The 19,779-nt window shown below is 53.4% G+C and overlaps 2 protein-coding genes across 2 annotated transcripts; one reads left to right on the top strand and one right to left on the bottom strand.

Annotated features, from left to right (window-relative positions):
- Nucleotides 1-1,417: 1,417 nt before the first annotated feature.
- On the bottom strand, nt 1,418-9,467 carry LOC306955407 (hippocampus abundant transcript 1 protein-like; the record flags this gene model as incomplete). Its single annotated transcript, XM_079546691.1, has 12 exons — nt 1,418-1,627; nt 1,718-1,884; nt 1,963-2,060; nt 2,211-2,323; nt 2,724-2,795; nt 3,133-3,246; nt 4,283-4,501; nt 5,038-5,152; nt 5,570-5,697; nt 6,795-6,857; nt 7,025-7,120; nt 9,384-9,467. 12 exons carry the CDS (start codon nt 9,465-9,467, stop codon nt 1,418-1,420), a joined length of 1,479 nt encoding a protein of 492 aa, XP_079402817.1.
- Nucleotides 9,468-14,257: 4,790 nt separating this feature from the next.
- SHC2 (SHC adaptor protein 2) lies at nt 14,258-18,203 on the top strand (the record flags this gene model as incomplete). The annotated part of the gene is given in 14 exon segments (XM_079546615.1): nt 14,258-14,314; nt 14,318-14,320; nt 14,322-14,936; nt 15,497-15,567; nt 15,865-15,925; nt 16,100-16,219; nt 16,320-16,373; nt 16,580-16,631; nt 16,788-16,914; nt 17,024-17,189; nt 17,272-17,338; nt 17,450-17,602; nt 17,698-17,999; nt 18,075-18,203. Coding segments are annotated over 14 exon segments (1,977 nt in total).
- Nucleotides 18,204-19,779: the final 1,576 nt, after the last annotated feature.

Genomic DNA, 19,779 nt, shown 5'->3' with positions numbered 1-19,779 from the left:
GGCTTTTGGCCACTGTATCCACAATCCCCTTAGCAACAAGTTCCTTAAGTGCCCCCAGTTTGGTCTTTGCTTCCCCAGTGCCTTTATTTCTTCTCTCACTCATGCAATTGTTTCCTGCCCACTTCACTATCTCTATGTATCTAAAAAACAACCAAGCCTTCCCCATATCTACCTCAGCTTCTTTCACAGCACTCAGAGTTTCTGTTTCTTCTCCTAAGCACAGCTGAACCCCGCAGAAGAGGCTGCAGTTTCATCCTTCAGCAAAACAACAGCCTTCAGAAATGCTGCGTGGAATACAGACTTGCAGATTCAAAGCAATTGCAGCCCTCACCAGGCTCCTTTGGGCTGAGAAAAACAAATCACGCTCCTTATCTGGTTTTCATATCAAGTTGGGAAGAGTCTGTGGAAAAATCAACATGCTTCATAGAAGTGCTCACTCAACAGCTATTTCTCTGACCTCACTCTCAGGAAGCCAAGCTTTAACAAAGTGCTTAGCAGAGTTCACTTCTTTCTCCTGCCTCTTAAGAAGCTCTTTTCTAACCAACCTTTCCACTTCCAGAAAAAAATCCCCTCCTCCCTCCCCCCCAAAATCCTTCTACCTACTTCCTATGGAGGTAGTGACAGACAGAAGTGTCACATCAGCGTAACAACAACAAAAAAAGCCAACACAAAAGCAACAGAAACCACCATGAAAAACACCAGCGTTGACCACCTAAGCATCTGTAATTCATATGATTGCCTTCCATCTGCCCATTCTCTCTCTTGTGAGCTCAGGACAGCATCAATTTCTTATCTAAGTAAGCATCACCTGGGCCAAAATGGACAAATTCACCTGATCCTCACGATGGTGACTATGCTATCTGTTCTTCATCCACACACACTTTTCACCTGCTGTGTTATTACAGTATGGGCTGCACAGTGCAGCCTCTCGGCCTCCCCCAGGCTGAGGTCAGCCAACTCAGCTGCAAACAGGATCAGCATCGAGGACCAATTATGTAAGGGGATGGGGGGAATGTAACAGATGCCTTGTTTTATTCTGGCTGGCACACGAGTTAGTTCACATTAGAACACAGACAATGCTAGCTCCTCAATTTTTCACTGACGAGTTGAGTATTTGGCAGGTCACACCATGAAGTTCAGTGTTCACAACAAGGGCAGGTTTGCTTTAAAGAAAGATCCCTTCATGCACAGCAGTTCTGTATCTCCCCTTTCCATCAGCACCAGACCATACAATGCCATTTTTGCACCAGCTGAGTATATTTGGCTTGAAGGGAAACCACTTCCCTTCTCGTGAGCTGCTCGTGGTACAGTCTTTCATCTCGCTCCTTCTTTGCCTCCCACCCTCTCTCCCCAAACCCCAACTAAGTCCATCTTTGATCTGGAGTTGAGACACAAGCCAGGTCCTTCTCTCCCAACCTCATACACTGCTGTCCTCAAGCAGGGGCTCCTTGCCATCCGAAGCTCCAGCCTGTGGGCTGTGGGTGTGGGTCTGGGCTCCGTTACTGTGCTTTTTGTGGCTGCCTGATCTCAGAGTAAGGTTGTGTTCTGGAATGAACAAAGCCACCAGGAGCGACAGCAAGACAGAGCAAGCTCCAAACAGGAAAGGAGGCCCTGGGATAATGCTGCTCTGTAGGAAAAAAACAAAGGAATGGTTAATGCTGAAGGCAATGTCAGAAGCAGCACCCCAACAACTGAATGATAAAACTGAGCAGATTACCTCGTCCGTTGGGTTGGCCATGTTGGGTTTGGAGGCCTTACCCAAAGTTTCCACCTCAGCCATTTCGTTCAATTCCACGTGGAAGAGATAGAAGACAAAGCCATAGAGAGCTGGCCCCAGGCCATTACACAGACCCCGAATTCCAGTGATCATCCCCTGCACTACACCTGGGGACAGAGAATATTTGTGACCTGAGTGCTGCTAGGATGAACTTGCCCATGAAACAAGTAAGCAACTGAACTTACCCTGCTGGTCAGGGTCTGCATTCCTAGACACCATGGCACTGATGGCCGGGAAGGTGATGCTAGACATGGCAGCCACAGCCCCTGCTGCCCACATCATCCTTGGAGAGAAAGAGGAAGCAGTCAGCAGGGAGGCTCCCAAGGAGCTGCTATAAACCAGCACTGCACGTGGAGCAGCATCTCCCTCTGCTGGGGACAGAGACCTGTCACAGAGCCACGGAGGGAGAAGCCAAAGATGGGCAAACTCTTACCAAGGCTGTGATCCGAAGCCATACCAGGCAAGCTGCAGGATCTGGAAGCCTAATCCCAGCAGGATGGTGTTTTTATTTCCTATTGAACGCATGAGAATTCCCAAGACTACTGTCTGGAAGTAAAAGAAAAGCAAAGTAAGTGCAGAGAGACGACAACACACTGAAGAATAAGAGGACAGGAATCAGAGGGAACTCTTGCTGCCATGAGATTGCTCTGCCACGCACAGGCACTCCTCCATTCTGATCACATTCTCACAGAAACCAGCATGTCCCTTTTTATAGCAATTAGAGCATAATCTCTGATGTTTTACAGAGCAACCACTCCACAGTTTGTTGTTCCCTGACAACAGCTACACCCAGATAAACAGACAAGAGATCACAGGTAGCTGTAAGTGGCACTGATGGTACCTGAGTAGCCACGGGGATTCTGACAAGTCATTAATCCAAATTATCAGAAGTTTAGCATATGCCCATAACCTGACTCTCAGATCACAGGCAGAAATCAGTTCTCACCTGTGCCAGTATAGAGAGAATTCCAACAACACCAATAAACGCTGCCACAGTCTCTGAGGAAAAACCAATGACCTGTGAAAACACCAAGAAGGGATTCTTCAGGCAAGAGATGTGCACCACACAACAAACATCACCCCATCAGTGCCTCTAACATTTACTGACACTGCTTGTCAGCTCCTTAAATGTTAATCAACTGCACGTTCTGCTACCTGACTGGAATAAAACACAAAGTGATCAAGAGGCTCCCATATCTGTTTTTTTTTTTTATTTTATTTTTAGGAAAGCTGGAACATGTCACTATTTCTTATGGTTTCAGCTTCATTAAGCCATTAGTTTCCTATGGACATGCAGCTTAGAGAACATTTCTAGGCTGGGTTTGTGCATTCAGAGCCTTCCTTTGCTCACTGACCTGTCGCAGGTACAGGAAAAAACTGGAGTACTGGCCAGCTTCAGGAAGATAGGAGAGAAAGACAGTGATACAGATGAGCAGCACTGTGGAATCCTGACCCACTTTCCTCAAAGACTGTAAAAAAGAGGAGGGGAAAAAAACCCAACAAGTTAAAACCTGTTGCATACGGTGCAGGTAAACACAAGTGTTTAAGTTACCATCTCACATGCAAAAAGGGAATGCTTGGATAAGACTACACTTGTTTACTCAGAACAGCCCTCTGTAAATGCCTTCTGTTCATAAACAGCAAATACCCAGCATTCCAGATGAAGATGCGAACGCTGCCACAGAGCACACCAGACAAGACACAAAATTACATCAATTTACACCTTAGAATGAGGAATTTTTGCTTTTCAGTTTCTTACATTCACAGCCAACTGCTTTTAATCCCAGCTTTTATTCCCTCAGGCTGCCAACATAATTCTCCAAGCAAGCAGAGGAGGTGAAACTCTGCAAAGCTCACAACCATTAGCAAGTCCCTAAAAAGCCAGGGACACACAGGACTTCTCCTGACACAACCCTACTGCTCAGTAAAGTGATTCATATTGCAGCAGGTAGAAACCAAGGTGCACCTAGAAAGCTATGATCTTGTTGCTTATTGTGGTGGGATGATTCACAGAATACCAGATCCAAGAGACTCCTGGATCCACAACAGCTTTCTGGTTCAGGTATTGGATGGACTGACCAAAGGTGATGCCACCCAGAGGGAACTTGATAAGCTCTCAAGGTGGAACATAATTGAGGTTCAACAAAGAAAAGTGTCAGGTTTTGCACTTGGGTCAGGGTAATGCCAGGTATGTAAGCTGGGAGAAGAACTCCCTGAGAGCAGCCCTTCCAGCCCAAGCTATTCTATGATTCTCTGCTATTTAATACATCCGGCACATTGCCTCCAGAGATGCTCTTGCTTTAAGACTTTACATATGCAGCTACTCAGGTAAGAGAGAAGCTGTTACTTTTATACACATGCAGTCTGCTGTCAGTTAAACTGTATCTTTGCCAGCATTCATCTTGATCTTCTGTGGAATGCATCTTCCTTTTGAGAGAAAACAGCAGAACTACAGCACCCACAGATATCACCAGAGTGCAGAAAAACAGCAGCAAGATTACTTACAGCAAATGGATCTGCTTGTTCCCAAGAGATCGGAGCTCCCCAGGAGACAGGACGCATCTCTTCTGGCAGAGATTCTGGCACAGCCAGCAGGATGAAACCAATATCCAGCAAAGCAACACCTGAAGCTAGCACGACTACCAGTGTATCACCATAGGCTTGGGAAAGGTATGCACCAATTGCTGGGCTTGTGACCAGACTAGCAGCAAACGTGGCTGACACCTAGAAGCATAAGAGATGAATAACACAGCTTCTCCTGACCAGAGCTTATTTTCTCTCCCACGGTAACTGAAGGGTATTATATTGGAAGGAGACAATCCACGTGGACAGGGATTCTTGTACACAAGGATATGGCATGTTTGCTTGGTGCCATCCAGGCTGAGTTCTAGCAAAAGGCAATTAAAGCTATCCTAGCAGTTCGTATTGGTTATGGTGCTTCCAGTAACTCCATAGGAAGGGCACAACCACAGGCTACTTGTATGCACACCAGCATCATGGTCTGAGCTCTTTAATTGTGCAAAGAAGCTGACAGACCAGGCTGATTTAAAGGCTGAGCAACAATACAGCTGGAGCTCAGAAAACACAGAGATTAGCTTGCTCTCTTAGTGCTCAACATTAGCAAAGCTCATATCATCTTGTCACAGATACTGCCCTCAAGCTTGATGTCTGTAAGGCACCCACCCTAATTTTACACCTGTCCTAACAGCCAGACCCCAAGTATTTCCTTCAATAGATGACCCTGTTACTAAGCTCCTTACCAGGCCATATGCTGTGCTGCGTTCATGCTCCTGTGTGATATCAGCAACGTAGGCAAAAATCACAGAAAAGGTGACAGCAAAGACTCCAGACATGGAAATGACAGCAAAATACCACCTGAAATAGATGTTACCAAAGGCAGAGTTAGAGACCAGCCACATGGCAGAAGTTGAGTTACTACCCCTACCATATTCCTGCTTCAGTCCATCTTATTTCACTGCATCATAAAGCACTCAGCAGCACTGAGCTGCAGGTTTGCAGCCTATGAAGTTTTATGATTTATTTTCCCCTTCTGTTATGGTTTATGTTTTACCAGGTGAAGCAATAAAGCTTTTCTTCCTGAAACTGAATCCTTTGGCGGAACTGGACAAGTAAATCAGTCTCTAGGCTGAGGAAAGGCCACACGGCCAGGCTCCTTGTTTACTGGACACTTCCACCTCATCTTTGAATGCAATACCAGCAAATCCTTCACTGCTGAGCTTCACACTCGCTCTTCTTCTCAGAACCACTCAGTTTGAACAAGAACAAACTCACCACGGACTGATCTTCATAAGGGGAATTGGTGCACATGTGAAGAAGACAGTGAGGAGGAGGAAGGATTTCCTGCCCCAGACATCAGAGAGAGCACCAATCAACGGGGCACTTAGAAAAGAAAGCAGACCCTGGGAAAGGCAGAAAAGATGACAGTTTGACTGAGGGGTTTCTTTCTAATTATCAACAGCAAGAGCTTTTGGAGACAACATCTGAAGATAAAGAACCCATGCCTGTTTCCTACAAGCAGGCGACGTTACCAGAACGTAACAGTTCATTCAGTTGCTCACATTTTCAGTGAGGAGAACAAAATCCTAGAGCAGCTAAATGCTGCTAAATAATCCAACAGCTTCCCATTCTCTGCAGCTGCTCAGCCTGCAGCTGTGGTCTCTCCAGGCAGCCCTGTGCAGCAGGGAGCTGCCCTGCCACTACCTAAAAAGAAGCTGGCACAGCTCTGTCACATCAACATCTGCTACAGATCTAGGGAAAGCTTTCTCTTTTACATGGAGACAAGTCAGACCTGATGAGAAACCAATGAAGCACAAATAAAACAGTTCAGTGCCTTTCAAAGCAGAGATAAGCAGGGAACAGTCCTTAAGCATAGCAGGGAGCTGCAATACACAGCAAAGGGAACCCCTCTGATGCTATTTCTTGAGATCTTTTTTGCCAGAACTGTGGCCTAGCAACACATCTTGTCTCACTTCTGAGTCAGAACACCTGGCTATTGCTTTTGCAGTGGTTTTGCCTCACATTCTGCTCTGGGGATCTGGCCTAGTCACAGAGCCCATTCACCACACTGCAGCACACTCTTTACTTTCTCTGATGAGAACCCACTAAGGCCAGACCAATTCCAGTTTTTCCTTACTGATAAGTTCAGATGTCATTGATTTCTTTTCTCCTCAATTTGATTTCATGGCTGATATCATAAAGACTCAGAATGCTTTCAGCTGAAACACATTTGTTACAGCTCCAAACAGATGCTAACAAGCAGCACATTGTTAATTCTCAGTAAGGTCAACTACACAAACTACCTAATTTTATGTCCTATCAATCCTTCATTTTCCATTAGGCTTGCTAGTGAGCAACATTAAATATGAACATCAAACACTGGCTGAACAGCAAATGTCATGGTTTGCCACTTCTTGCTTTGAACTCAGACTCAAATGCAAGCGAGGTACAGATTAGATTTCATTCCATGCAGCCATGAGAGCAGAAGAGCAGCCCTTACCTTGACTCCATGAATCAGACCATTCATCAAGAATGTATGCTGAGGAAAAGTCTGGTGTAACACCTACAGGAGGAGAAATAAAAATAAAGCATGCTAGCAACTTGTACAGGGCTTCCATTCCTGCAGGCAACTGGTGGCTACAGATGGTTCTGAGAACACAGCACGGGGAAAATGGGAAAGCAATCAGCATCTCAAGGCAAACCCTCAGCTACAAGAGGACGATCACTCACCGTCAGCATTGGAGTGGTTAGTAAACCCCAGGCAAAGAACTCCAGGAAAATCACCACCACTGCGTGGTACACGCTGGGCTCTCCAATCCCCTGTCGCTGCAAAACAAAGCTCCTAATTAAAGACATGCACATCCTGGTTTGGGATAAATACATTTGGTTGGGAGCTGAAATGTCAGCTCTGACCGAAGCTGTCCCCCCACCCAGGGTGACTCCCCCTGGGTCTACCAATCCTTACCTACAAATCCTACAAAGCCCATTGGTTTCTTTCTTTTCTTCCCTTCCAAAGAGCATCTTTGATACCATTAAGCCTTCCCTAAAGACAACTGAACACATCACCCTTCCAACCCTCACCTTAAAGAGCTTTGACATGGACCCCCACTGCCTATTTGGACAGCAGTAGATGCAACAGCTCAGAAAAGGCTCCAGACTTTTGGAAAGGCGAGTTTAGCCCTCAATGCTGACTCTGTTCAGCGTGATGGAAAAGGCCAATCCTTTAGATCAGCTTAAAAAGAAGCTTTGAAGAGTTTGCTTATCTTACTTTTAAGATCTCTCCCAGCACTTCTAAGGCAGCATTTGTTCAGCTGCCTGCCCAGAAGGTCATCTCCTGTCACACAGGACACATTTACAAAGTCATGAGCTCACAAGTAACACAAATCACGAGGAACGAGGGGAAAACATCAGCTGAATTACACCAGAGAACTGCACAGGCCAAACATTCAGTAGCACAACGCGCTCCCTTCCACAAGAACTCATTTCACCCGTTAGCAACAGAATGACTTCAACTTGACAGAAAGTCTCCTTAAAAGAAGAAATCAAGTCACCAGCAGAGCCAAGAGGCACCCAACCCTGCCCTAGGGAAACTCAAAGCAGTCAGTTTTACTGCACACAAGTGAGATGGCTGTTTGTAGCAGAGGAAGAAGGCCCAGGGTGGCACAAACCCACCTCGTTCCACTCACCTAACAATCTCTCTGCAGAAGGCAGCAGCCCCCTCTTGCTTTCATCTCCCCTCTTTGTGTTCTCTCAACCATTTCTATCGCAACTGAAACAAAACTAACAGCCCATCTCTTCACGCAGCAGATGCAGAAATCCACATGGAACCTGTTCACAGCTTCCACCTATCAATCACCTCGTTGCATTAATTACACTTATAGAATCACAGAATGGCCCGGGTTGAAAAGGACCACAATGCTCATCCAGTTCCAATCCCCTGCTGTGTGCAGGTCACCAACCAGCAGCCCAGGCTGCCCAGAGCCACATCCAGCCTGGCCTTGAATGCCTCCAGGGATGGGGTATCCACAGCCTCCTTGGGCAGCCTGTTCCACTCCTTAAGCAATAGAGAAAAACTCATCTTTGGAGTCACCCCACAAGGGTGCGTACCCCTCTTGGATGTGCAGATATAAAATACAAAGAGATCACCAGGAGCCTGATGATCAGGAGCACAGGAAGGGCTCACTGCCACCCTTATGAGACAGGTGTGCCTCTCTCTGAGCTGCCATTTACCAGGCACTCTGCTGGAACTTCCATTCCAAGTACAGAGCAGCGATGCCTGGAGCTTCTCACACAACCCTCCAAACAAACAAACATTTCACCCAGACCCCAAGGCAAGTTTGCCAAATGATGACACCACAAACAGAATCACACAATCGTAGGGGTTGGAAGGGACCTCCTGAGATCATTGAATCCAACCTTCCTGCCAAAGCAGGCTCCCTACACCAGGAAACACCCCCAAATTTCCACGCACACCCACGGGAACAGAACCCCCATAGGATCATCCCCTATGAAGACAGGCTGAGGGAGCTGGGCTTGTTCAGCCCGGAGAAAAGAAGGGGTGACCTCAGTGCAGCCTTTCAGTACCTAAAAGGAGTCTATAGAGGGGAGGGGAATCAACTCTTTGAAAGGGCTGATAACTGCAGGACGAAGGGAAATGGTTTTAAGTTGAGGGAGGGGAGATTGAGGTTGGACGTCAGGGGGAAATTATTTACAGAGAGAGTAGTGAGGTGCTGGAACAGCTGCCCAGAGAGGCTATCGATGCCCCATCCATCCCTGGAGGTGTTCGAGGCCAGGTTGGATGGGGCCCTGGGCAGCCTGAGCTGGTGTTAAATGTGGAGGTTGGCAGCCCTGCATGTGGCAGGGGGTTGGAGATTTGTGATCCTTGAGGTCCATTCCAACCCTGGCCGTTCTGTGATTCTGTGATTAGAGGAGCAGCCGCGTCCACAGGAGGCTCAGAAAGGCAGAGCCGCTCCATCCCATCCGAGACCCGGTCTGTGGGAGCAGCAGCTGCCGGTACAGCGCCTGGAGACGCTTGACATCCAGCAGGACCGAGCCTCCCCGCCGCCCTGACCCCCTCAAAGCCACTCACGCCGGCCCCGTCCCGTATGACGATCTTCTTGGCCAGCAGGACGCTGCGGTTGAGCCGCTTCTTTTTCTTCTTCTCGCCGGTCATTGCGCCGTCAGGCCGCTGCCGTTCTCCTGCCTCCTCGGCTGCCCCATCCTCCCAGCGGTGGGTCGCGCCGAGCCCGGCTCGGACCCGCGCCCAACGGGTGGGGTCAGAGCGCAGAACCCGGTGCGGGGAGGCGGGAAAAGGCGGCGGATGGAACGGGGGAAGGCGGGCGGCCCGGCCCGGCCATGAGGCCCCTCCCGCCCCGCGGCCGCGCCCCCGTCGCCCGGACGATGGCGTTGACGGTCACTTCCGGCGCCCCGCTGTCGCGCGCTGAATCCTCGCGTCCCATTGGCTGTTCCGCTCGCCGCCTGCCGTCTCATTGGTTGGAAGGGGTAGAGGGGGCGGTGCTTCGCTTGAAGGTTTGTGAGGGGCGGTGTCGTGACGTCAGACAGCTGCCTGGGGGTGGCGCAAGGCACGATGGGATGTGCTGGGTCGTCGCAGCGTGCAATTAACCCGTGCTAATTAACGTTGGGCCTGGCGCTGCGCCCTTAATGGGCTGGTGTGCTGTAGGAGACACTTGGTGCCTTGGCAACACGAGTGCTGAGCGGGGGTTCAGTGCTTCCTGGAAGCTCTTGAGGCTGCCCCAAATCATAACCGCAGCATGGTTGGCTTGGAAAGCACCTGCAGCTCCTCCATGGGCTCAGTGCCCCTTCACCTCCAGCTCAGGGTGCCCACGGCTCACCCGTGGCTTTGGGCACCTCCATGGATGGGGCCTCACTGCCTCAGGGTGAAGGATTTCCCCCTCACATCCAACCTAAAGTTCTCATCTTTTAGCTTGAAGCCATCCCTTCTCATTCTATTGCTATCAAATAATCATTCTGCTGTGTGCCAACATCCCCTGGGCCTCTAAGACCATCTCACGGGTCCCTTCTGGCTCAGGCTTCTGTGGTTTTGTGTCCCTGGGGCAGCCTGGGTTCTGCCTTGGTTTGCTCTGGGGGTTGGAGAAAGGAGTTCGAGCTCTGTGGCAGCCCCTATGACAGATGAGTGCTGTCCCCAGCCCCCCATCCTCACATTAAAGGTGCCAGATGGGCTGAAACCAAAGGGTTTGCCTTGGGGAGGCAGAGGGCAGCCCTGTCCAAACAGGGGACACTGCAGTTGCCTTCATCTGAGTGCTCAGCCCTGCCCCAGTGCTGCTGCAGCCCTGCACACCCGGAGCCATGACCAGCTCTCCTATTTCACCAGGCTTGCTTTAATGTGTCCTGATGTGTCAGCACTTTGGGGGGGGATTCATGTTTCAGGGAGGGCTCCTCTCTGCTGGCACAGCTTCGAAGCAAAGTGTCTTTTTGAAATGTCTTCCGCTGCTTCTTTTGGTAGAGCCAAAGGGAAAACTTGCATCCTTTCTCAGGTGGGGGAAGCAGGGTCATAGCAGCCGGGTGTCTTCCCAGCATGGTCCCAGCCCCCTCACCCCAAACCCACCGCCAAATGGGGACACTGTGACAGCTGTGGCCACGGGCTCAGCACTGACAGACCTGTGCTTGCTTCAGCAACACTGCTTGTATGCGTGTGTTCCCTCTCCTAATTAATGCTTTATGGATTGGAGAGTCCTTGATGCTTATTCCCTTCATGCAGTGCCAGAGGTGCAAGGAGCTTCATTAGGCACAATTTAGAAAAGTTATGCAAATGCTGGGGAGCAGCAGGGCAGGAGGCCAACATTGCTTGCCCTCCCTTCTCTTCGTCCATCCCTGGCTCTGTGGTGCTGGAACCACATGTGTCAAGGGCCACAGGAGCCTCTTGCATCATCTCAGCTAGAAATATGAAGAGATGCAACCTGGGGAGAGATGGAAGTCAGCCCTGTCTGCTCTGAGGCTGTTCTGTGGCTTGGGGGGTCCCCCAGCAGGGCAAGTGGATGCCCTGTCCTTGGAGGTGTTCAAGGCCAGGTTGGATGGGGCCCTGGGCAGCCTGGTTTAGCATTAAACATGAAGGTTGGTGGCCCTCCATGTGGCAGGGGGGTTGGAGATTCATGATCCTTGAGGTCCCTTCCAACCCTGGCCATTCTGTGATTCTGTGAAGACCCTCGCCATGGTGGGGTGATATAGGCTGCTTTGTTTAGCAATAGGGATCAGCACATTGGTTTAAGGACCAATATATTCTTTTAGCAAAAGGAATCAATGAGTGCTCATTCTAAAATGTTCCATTTCAACTTTGCTTGGTGGGTGGACAGCCTTGTTTTCTCCTAATTCTGCTTCACAAGAAGCACGGGGTTCCTAATAGACTGCTTACGTTTCAGCAGGTGCAAAGAGGTTTTCCTTGGATTTTCACATATATTGTTTTGGAAGTTGCTCATTATGGCCTACAAGCAATGGAAAAACAGCTGAAGGTTGGCCAAAAGTCTCAGCGCTGGAACTGATGGTGGAAAAACAGGGAGAAAGTAAGTGGGCATACAACCACCCTAAATGCTACAGCATATGTCCAGAGGGATATTAACATATATTAATGAGTTCTTGGTAAAGAATGAATATGTATGCCAATGGACTGCATATGCATGTCTTAACTGTTTAAATGTAGAACCTGAACTCTAAGAAAGTGCATTGGTTTGTCAAGTTGCCTGGTGTGTATTGAGGAATAAAGGAATGGCGCTTTTTAACACTGCTCTGGGGTTAGAGAGTTTTCTTCCTGGATTTTGGATTGCAGTGGTGTGACAAGATGCTGCATCGTGCCAACAGAGGCTGTGATCTTTATCCCTGGAAGCTTTTCTTTGACTAATGATTAAAAGCAGATGAGGGAGGGGGGGGAGGAGGGCAGGGAAGCCCTTGCTGCGAAGCTAGCTCTCCAGAGCCTGAAACCAGCTGCTAATGAGATGAAAATGATCCATCAGGGACCCGTGCAAGACTGGGGAGCAGCCTGCGGGAGCTGGCAGCCATGCAGAAGAAATGTGGGGGTCATGGAGAGATCGCTGGGGGGAGGATGGGCAACCGAAGGCTGTGAGACAGACATCTGCAGGCAGATCTGCACGAGAAGACTCACAGTTATTTGGCTGGTGTGTGAAGGGGAGACACTGGGCTTGTGGGTTCTGCTTACTTGGAGGAATAAAAGAGAGATGGACTTTGCCAACCAGCCATGTGAAGAATGGCAGCATGGAGGGGGACTCAGTGCTGGGAACGAGGAGACACCAGAGCTTGTTTTTTCTTACAGCAGGCACTTCTGCTTGCAGAATGCTCACTGCTGCAATAACAAAATGAAACACTGCTCACTGAGATCCTTGCCTGGGATGATGTTATTGGCTTTGTGAGCGTTTCTCACATGTGAGATGAAGTGATGGGGACAAAAAGCTGCCTGCATCAGGCAGGGCCTGCAGGGACCAACCACCCCCCACTCTGAACCTGGGCTGGAGTTGCCCCATGGAGCTTGCAGGAGTCCAGCATGTTCCAGCACTTTGCAGCAGTTTCAAAACCAAAACAAGAAGGGCAGAGAGAGGCTAAGAGAAGCGGTTCCTAATATGGCAACAGCAAATGTATGTAATTCTATTACCCTGATTTATCGATTGCACTTAGAGCGATTACTGGCTTTCACCCCCATCATCTGCCAGGGAGAAGGAGACAGTGAAAAGAAGGCGAGATAAAGGCAGCTGTGCATTGTCCAGGGCACTGCAGGCCCCCAGGGAGGCTCCGGTTCTGTTTTGTGGGGCAGAGACCTGACCCCTCTGCAGCAGAGCGTCCCTCTCCGTCCTCATCCTTCGAAAGATGCTCAGTTGAAAGTGGAAAGGCAGAAATAAACAGCACCCGAGGGAGGATTTGAGGTGAGGAGGTGGCTCTGGGCTTGGTCCCCATTGTGTGAATCATGCTGGGAGCCCCCACAGTGGGTGCGATGCCTCATGAAGGCTGGCTTGGCCTCCTGCCCCTCTGCTCAGATGCTGTGGACGGATGCCAGGCTGGACAGGAGGTCTGAGTCCTTTGAATCCCTGAAAAAAAAAACCAAAAAGCAGCAGCCCCAGGGCTGGAGGAGAAGAGTGTTACATGATTGTTTGAGGTCAGAAAGTCCCTTTAAGTGTGTCCGTCCATCCTCCCCCCCTCCCTCCAGCTTGCTGCAGATACTGGCAAAGAAGCAAGAAAATGATCGTGCTTTTTACTGCCCAAACCCTCCAGGCAGATATAAACAAGTGGGAGCCAGATAAAATCAGAGTGGACAAGACCACTGGGTTGGGAGACATGGAAATAAGCCAGCCCCATTTTGTACAGCAAAGCCCCCCTGTAACCCACCACCTCCCAAGCAGCCCCAGGCACCCTGCAAATGCTTCTATTAATGGACTGGTAGAAAAAATGGAGAAAATGTCCCCGTTGCAGGTGAAGGCAGCAGCAAGATGCTGCTGGCCCCTTCCAGAAGCTGCCTGCTGGCCACTGGGGGCATCCCAGGTGTGGGAGGGGGGACCAAGCCGTGCTTCTGTCAGCACAGGCAGCCCGTGTTGTGCAGGAAAGAGCTCATCCCACCTCATCCTCGGGTGTCCACGATTCGGGGCAGGGAACAGAGCTGGCTCTTTTGGGGCTCCCATCGTAGGCAGCAGGCCAGAGGGGAGCGCAGCCGGGGTGGTTGAAAGCTGGGTGATGCTGGGGGGTGCCGGAGGGGTTCAGGGTTGGGTGATGCTGGGTGATCTCTGAGTGGGGTGATGTCGAACGGTGACGGGGGGGCTCGGAGCTGGGTGATGCTGGGGGGTGCCAGGGGAGCTCGGGGTGCTGGCGGGGCCGTGCTGCCGATGCAGTCGGGGGCTGCAAGGACGGACGGCGGGGCCGGAGAGGGCGAGAGGCGGGGATGCTCAGACAGCCGGGAGGGGCCGGGGCGGGCGGCGGAGCGCTCTCACCATGACATCAGCGCGGCGCGGCCCCGGGGGAGCGGGTGGGGGGCGGGAGCCGGCGCGGTAGCGGTGCGGGGCGCGGAGCGGCGCCGGAACGGGAACGTTCGGCTCGACCGGGGCGGCGGGGCATGATCCCCGAGCCCAAGTATGACCGATTTCGCGACGAGCCGCTGAGGGCCGCGGCCCGGCCGCGCCATCCTCCGGCCGCCCCTATGCCGGCCCCGGCGCCAGCGCATCCCGGTGCGGCCCCGGGGTTGGCACAGCCGTGCCCCGCGGCGGGCGAGGAGCCGGAGGCCGGTACCACGTTCTGCATGCTGCTGCCTCGGATGCCTCAATGGAAGTTTCCCGGTCCCGGAGGTTTTCTCAGCCGTAGCCCTTCGGGTTCCAGCAAAGAGCTCTCCTCTCCGGCCAAAACGGGAGGAGCCGTGGAGCCCGGAGGGGCCACGTCCAGCCTGGCCGCCGTGCTGGGAGCCTGCGAGCCGGGCTGCTCGGCTCCGTGCTCGCTGCAGGTGATGAGCCGGCTGCGCGGCGGGGCCGGGGCCGCCAGGAAAGCGGCGAGGGTGGAGGGAGCCCGACCGGCCGGGGATGAGTGGAACCGCAAGGGCAGCTTTATCAACAAGCCGGCCCAGGGTTGGCTGCATCCCGACGAGCGGGTGCTGGGTCCCGGCGTCTCCTACATCGTCAGGGTAAGTAAGTGCTGCCGGCCCCGCTCGTCTCTGCTTGGCATGGGAAGGTGGGAAGCCCCAGGCACGCGGGGCTCAGGGCAGCTGGAAGCTCCCTCTGCTCACTCCTCCCTGTGATACAGTCCAGACTCCTGAAGGACTGGGCATGATTCCTCTGTCCTGGGATGGGCATCGTGGGGAGCCCCTGTAGCCGAGCAGTGCTTTGCTCTCATGGCATGCATCCCAGGGCCTGGATGCTACATGGTGGGAGCCCATTGCCCAGCATCACCTGGGACTCCATCCTCAGTACAAGGGCAGCAGAAATGGTCAGTGGGCCCAGAGGCCGCTGGCCTTGCTCTGGACCAACCCAGCCCTGCTTGGGGCTGGAGCCTCAGTTTTCCCCATCTGTGGGTATGGGATGCTGGCAGCCATCCACTGCTGCACAAAACCCACAGGAAGAGGGGAGAAGCTCTGGAGCTGGTGCCAAAAGGGGCCCTTGTCACCGACACCTGGCTCCTGTCCATCACCTGCATGGGCTGCTGATAATCCTTGAGGTTTCTCTGACCTCCCCTCCCATCTTGCAGTACATGGGGTGCATCGAGGTGCTGCGCTCCATGAGATCCCTCGACTTCAACACACGGACACAGGTCACCAGGTAGGACATGCAGAGATGGGGGGTCAGGGCTGAGGCTGGGAGGACCCTCTGCCCTGTAGGGGCCACCCCACATGCTGAGACAGAGGCAGCAATGCGAGCACTGGATCAATGGGTGGAAAGAGGAGAAGGGAAGTGGCCCCAGTGGGGATGACGTACCACCAGCCCTGTGACACTGGGGGAGGCTGGGGGACGTTTTGTCTGCTCAGAGATGATACTCCCAGACCTATGGGAAGGGGAAGCAGCCAAGAAATGGTTGGGATCTGCAGTGGTAATGCTGTGGGACTTGGGGCTTTGCAGAGAAGCCATCAACAGACTGTACGAAGCAGTGCCAGGTGTGAAGGGCATCTGGAAGAAGAAGGTGAGTTTCCACCTGAGCCCATCCCTCTCTGCTTTCTTAGGGTCGGGGTTATGGGCAGATTGCTATGGCTGATCCCAGTGCAGAGCCTGGGGTGTTGGGCACTCTGTGTCTTCTCCACCCCATAAAGGCTCTCTGGAAGGGCAACATCACCCCTATGCTCCTGTCCTCCACCAGGCTCCCAGCAAAGCCCTTTTCTCCATCCTGGGGAAGAGCAACCTCCGCTTCGCAGGCATGAGCATCGCTGTCAACATCTCCATTGATGGCCTGAACCTCATGATCCCTACCACACGCCAGGTGAGAGCCAGGCATCCCGGCCCTCTGCCTCCAACCTCAGCTCTGAGCCAGGTGTTGGTGGCCTCCCCCTGTAACCCCACTGTGGTCGTGTGCCCTGCAGATCATCGCCAACCACCACATGCAGTCCATCTCCTTTGCCTCCGGTGGGGACATGGTGAGGCTCTCATGTCCCAGCCCCACAGTCGAGGAGCGGGGACATGGGGCTGCCCATCCCATGGTGGGGCCAGGCTGAGCCAAAATTCAGGGACAGCCCGGTCCTTGGGGCTGGGGCAGTCAGGGCTGAGTCTGGTACTGGCAGCCTCAGCCCCGCTCTCCGCACAGCAGCAGGACATGAGCCCCAAACACCCTCTGTGTCCCCAGGACACCACGGACTACGTCGCCTACGTTGCCAAGGACCCCATCAACCAGAGAGGTGACGCTGATCCCTAGGGCACGGAGAAGGGATGAGCTGGGCTGGAGGGGGGCACCTCTCGGTGGGGAGTGAGGGGCAGCTGGGGGCTTTTTGAGGGGCTGCTGTGAGCCTGAGGGAAGGTTAAAGCCATCTGTCCATTCGCCTGTCTGTTTGCAGCCTGCCACATCCTGGAGTGCTGCGATGGGCTGGCGCAGAGCGTCATCAACACGGTGGGACAGGCCTTTGAGCTGCGCTTCAAGCAGTACCTACACAGCCCACCCAAGGCAGTTGTACCTCCAGACAGGTAGGACTGGAGCCCTTCCATTCCTTCCCGTGCCACCCGTGCCTTGTCCTTGCTGGGATCGGGGCTGGGCAGTGTGTTCCCAGCTGCCCCTGCTTGCGTTCTGCACAAGGGTGCTGGGGATGGAGGAGTCAGCGTGGGGGGAGGATGATGAGGCGGCCGAGCATGATTACTACAACAGCATCCCTGGCAAGGAGCCACCCCTGGGGGGGCTGATCGACTCCCGCCTGCAGCACAGTGCATTCCCCGGCCGCATCCGCGTTCAGCCTTCTCACCAGGTGAGCCCTGGAGCCACTGCTAGCCTCACAGTGAAGGCTCAGGGTCAGTCCCCCCAGTAACCTTGCTGTCTCCTGTTCCCAGGGTGGGTTAGCGCTCAGGCGAGAGCTGTCGAACCAACCAGGACAGCCCTGGGACTCAGAGAACCAGGGTGAGTACCACTGAGGGAAATATTGATGCTGGTGGCATTGGGGTCCCTGGAAGGGCTGCGGAGGGGACCCTGCTCCCAGCTTATGCAGGTGGTGATGCCCAATCCCTGCAGGCCAGTCCTGCGATGGGTATCTGCAGGCAGACGGGCACCCCCTGATGCCACGGGACTACGAGGAGCACATGTATGTGAACACACAGAGCCTGGAATCGGATGCCACTCATGCAGTGCCAGAGGAGAGCCCCAAAAAGGACCTTTTTGACATGAGTAAGGTGATGGGCTGGGGTCGTGGGGTATGCTGTGCTCTGGTCTGCCCAGCTCCATGCTCCAGAGCAGTGATGTTCCCCATCTGGTCCCTCTAGGGCCTTTCGAAGATGCCCTGAAGCTCCACAAGTGCGTTGCTGGGAGCAACGTCAGCCCACCCATCGAGGACCAATGGCCGAGTCCCCCCACGAGGAAGGCTCCCATTGCCCCCACGGAGGAGCAGTTGAGACGGGAGCCGTGGTACCACGGGAAGATGAGCCGACGGGATGCCGAGAAGCTCCTGCAGATGGATGGGGACTTCTTGGTGAGGGACAGTATCACCAACCCAGGGCAGTACGTTCTGACGGGCATGCATAGTGGGCAGCCCAAGCACCTGCTGCTGGTGGATCCCGAGGGAGTGGTAAGGGCAAGGTGAGGGGGCTGGGGGGCCTGGATAGCTGCCTGGAGCTTCAGGGATGCTATGCCCACACCCCAGGTGAGGACCAAGGATGTGCTCTTTGAGAGCATCAGTCACCTCATCAGCCACCACCGGCAGAACGAGCAGCCCATCGTGGCCGCCGAGAGTGAGCTGCACCTCCGCCAGGTTGTCCAGAGGAAGCAGTGATGCCAGGGGGTACGTGAGCCCCCACCCCGCTCCCCTGGCACCGATCTTGCCCCAGCCTTAGGCAAAGCCAGGGCTCCTCTGCACTCCCCTCCTCTGTTAGTGCCTGTCTTTGGAGACAGTCAAAGGCCCTCAGGGTCAGCATCCCTGTCCCGAACCTCAGCAGGGCCACCTGGTCCCCATCCCTAAGGGGCTGCGCTGTCCCTCTGTTGTCCTCCCACCCACACTGCCTTCTCTCCATTGTCCACGTGGGACCCTTTGCCCAGAAGGACACGCAGATGTTTATTCCATGTGCATTGGCAAAATGCTGCCTGGGATGAGGGATATCTGGAGACAACGTAGGAATGTGCTGGGGTTGAAGCATCCTGTGCTGCTGACCGGGCTGCCCTGTGCCCTCTGCCCTGGACACTGCTGTTCCCATACCCAGTGCTGCTGCTGCATCCCAGCACAAGAGACATGGAGCCAAGAGCCAAGGGGAGGGGACAGTGGCAGAAGCATCATCCCAGGGCTCATGGGGTGGGATAGGTCGAGCAGTGTACATGTGCACACGTGTGCGTGCATGTGCAGGTATGTGAGGGGCTGCTGGGACTCCAGCCCCCACCCACTGAGCTGTGCCTCTCAGCCAGCACTACTGCTCAGGACCCAATTCTTGCCTCAGCCCCTGCTCTCTACAAGGACATTGGGGGCCCTCCCATCTATGGGGACTGCATCTCTGCTGGGGCTTTGCCTGGCAGGGCTGGGCACAAGCATCTCTCAGAGCTGGTGCTGCTGGGTTTTCCCATTGGTTCCAGATTTCCAGCTGTCTTCTCTCCATGAGCTCACATTGCCCCTGGAGCCCCGCGTGGCCCTGAAGAGGGGGCCAGAATGGAGTCTCCATGGGGATGGCACAGGGCAGCATTGAGCCTGCAAGGCTGGGGCTGGCAGGGGGAAAGGTATCCCGAGCCCTGAGCCCCTACCTGGCTGGAGCATTGGAAGGTTTTTATGACATTCACCATCCCGTCTCTCGTCGCTCGGCACGGGTTCATTGTTTCGATTACATTTCTAATTAAACCTGGAAATGAGTAAGTTCCTTGCTGTTCATGCTGCCCCAGGCACGGTGCTAGCAGGGCAAAGGGCTGGAGGCTGCCAGCTTCTGTGCTCAGCAGCGCCAGCACGGAGCAAGGGATGAAGATGGGGACACAGAGGGTGCCAGGTCAACTTCTGCATCACCATCAGCTCCTGGCTGGTCCCACGTTTGTGGCTGCACCCTGCAATCAGGCGTCTCCTGCAGGCACACATCACCCCTGAGCTCCAGCATCTCCTCCTGGGGCCAGGCTGGCTGGATGCTGTCAAGGTGTCTGCTGCAGCCTTGTCTCACGCTACGGCCAGGCTGGCATCAGAGCAGAGCTGTCGTTCATCACCTGCTAATGACCACTGACAAGTGGCTGGGAGCGGGAGCTGAGCCCGTGCCTCACTGTAGCTCCTGGCTGTGCTGCGTGGCCAGGTGATAAAAAGGCATTTGCTGGAATTGCTATAGGCAGGAAAATCCCTGCCTGAGCCCAGAAGCTGCCAGATCCTGAGCACGTAAGGCTGTCAGAGC

Source organism: Tetrao urogallus, assembly GCF_951394365.1.
Source record: "Tetrao urogallus genome assembly, chromosome: 25".
Classification (NCBI taxonomy): domain Eukaryota; kingdom Metazoa; phylum Chordata; class Aves; order Galliformes; family Phasianidae; genus Tetrao; species Tetrao urogallus.
The sequence above is the reverse complement of the archived record's forward strand: the minus strand, read 5'-3'. Positions and strand labels throughout refer to the sequence as shown.